This window comes from Rhizomucor pusillus (assembly GCF_041956525.1).
Source record: "Rhizomucor pusillus strain CBS 183.67 unplaced genomic scaffold VTP01scaffold_1, whole genome shotgun sequence".
In the NCBI taxonomy this organism is placed as follows: Eukaryota; Fungi; Mucoromycota; class Mucoromycetes; order Mucorales; family Lichtheimiaceae; genus Rhizomucor; species Rhizomucor pusillus.
In genome coordinates, this window is record NW_027192143.1 from 1,946,517 (window position 1) to 1,948,636 (window position 2,120).

At 47.5% G+C, this 2,120-nt stretch overlaps 1 protein-coding gene across 1 annotated transcript; it reads right to left on the bottom strand.

Moving 5' to 3' along the window:
• Positions 1-29: 29 nt before the first annotated feature.
• On the bottom strand, positions 30-1,808 carry VTP01DRAFT_844 (uncharacterized protein; the record flags this gene model as incomplete). The annotated part of the gene is made up of 7 exons (XM_069387561.1): positions 30-262; positions 318-736; positions 790-872; positions 930-1,092; positions 1,147-1,427; positions 1,479-1,535; positions 1,599-1,808. The coding sequence occupies 7 exons, from the start codon at positions 1,806-1,808 to the stop codon at positions 30-32; spliced, it is 1,446 nt and encodes a 481-aa protein (XP_069245264.1).
• Positions 1,809-2,120: the final 312 nt, after the last annotated feature.

Sequence of the window (2,120 nt, forward strand, 5' to 3'; positions counted from 1 at the left end):
GTGAGATGCTCGGAGCATCTGGTACGTAGTCAGCGCATCTTGCAAGCGGTCCTGGATAACCTAAGAAGTAAGTATACCATGGTGGGTAAAGTGGAATGCATGACCTGGAGCAAGAACATGAATTTTAGGAGCTTATATACTTTGCCGCTGCCGAGAGTTGACGCCGGGACTTCTGCTTTGGCAATTCTGCGCAATTCATACGATGAGTAAGAGCCAAGACTGTCCTGGTGCATGCTGAATTCCCAGAGGTGGAGGTGGCGATCTAAACATGTGAATTAGGAACTTCTCACTAAATTTGCATCTATGTTTTACTGTACTTCGTGCGTGCAGATAGTAGACCTTGAGATCTCCCAAGAGGTTCTCATCGCCCCAGTGAAACAAGCGCAGCAGCCGGTGATACATGCTAAGGACACCAAAGGTGCCTTTGACATGATCGTAAGCATGCCGGGCCCGGTCGTTGCAGCTGTGTGGACCGCTTGTCTCGAGGAGCAGGAATTCAACTCTTTCCTCCCCAAAATAGGCAAGTCCATCAGCATTGTATTCGGCGCTTTGGCCGTCGATAGTCGACCTCATTGCCAGCAAACGCCTCTCGCCATCGTCAAAGGCCACATCTCCGATGGAATTAGTGTCTAAGCTTTCAACAACAGCTTCGATACAAGGCCAAAGACATCGATGGTTGTAGTTGCTCTCGCTCCTTTGAATCCTGTAACCGTTCTTCGGGAAAATGTGCTCGATACTAATATGCAAAGTCAGGAATGTGTGCTGAGCGGTTGCAGAGAAAGAACCTACAACGGATAAAGCACGCCTTGGAGAATTTTGCGGCGGCGGTTGTCAGGTCCCGGGAGATTATCGTTAGTGTATAAGCTAGCGGTCTATGCGATAAACGCGTTAGGATGTCTCAACCATGATTTGACATTAGTGTCGCATACTTCAAGAGATTTTACAGCGTCATTAATGTACGCGTGGTACTGGTTAATCTCAACGGTCGAGAGCTGAGATTCGGTCGCCTGTGCATGCTCGAAGAGCGCAACAGGTATCTCTTTGCGTCTCTTGATGCCAGCTCCGCACTGGATGATCTTATGGTTGAACAGGCTTCGTCGCCAACTGGTTACTACTATGATTCTTTCCTTCTTCCGTGTCACCTACTTCAAGCGATGAGCGCTCTCATCTCCCCATTTTCCTCGGACAAATGCCTCCCGGCAAAGCTCGCTATCTGCGCTGTGAGTAGTACTTGGGCTCACGTGGTCCTCCTCACTCTCGGCTTCAACACTGCGCTTTGCAGGAATAGATGTCGTTTTATCGACTTTCTCTCGACCGCCGGGGACATGCGCGGTCCTCAAACGGTCTATCATCCTTTCACTCTCCTTTGCATGCTCTTTGGCGTGGAACTCACGGCAACGCGCAGTGATCAGCACCGCTTGGCGCTCCTAAAAATTAAAAATAAGGATTTTGTTCTTCTGCGTGATTAGGTCGCTGACCTGAAGGGTTTTAGAGTATAAATCGTCCCACTGAACTGTGTCTTTATCAATGACAGCCTGTCAGGCATAGGTATGTAAGCGATAATTGATAAAACTATTGACGAGTGTTTGACACTTTACGCTGATTCGCGAGGTTGCCATCAACGACGTAAATTCTCGCGTCCAGTATGTCTTAATGGTCTTCCAAGTGACCTTTTTCTTTGTGAAAGGATATGTGCGAACCGCACGAAGTTCATTGTCTTCCAAGAATTTCGAGAGGGAGAGCTCGCGTATGTTTAGTTCCTCCAGTTCTCGAAGATAACATTCGAATGTCTTGAGAGCGGTTGTCATGGTCGCGATTGGTTCCGTAGATACAAAATGGGTTGAGAACCGAAATCAAAAATCTGGGTCACTGATCTGGACCATTTCCAACGGATGCCCTAATTTGTTTTAGGCTCACAGAAAAATAAATGCAAAAGTCGTTTTGCAACCATTTCCAGAAGTGGGGTTTCTATATCAATTATCAAAGAAAAAGGCCAAGATTTTCGACCTCACCGTTCCCATCCCCCTCTCTATCTTAGCAACCATGACAACCGCTCCCATGACTTTATAAGCTTATCTTCGAGAGCTGGAGCAGCAAGAAGTAAGCGAGCTATGCGTCAG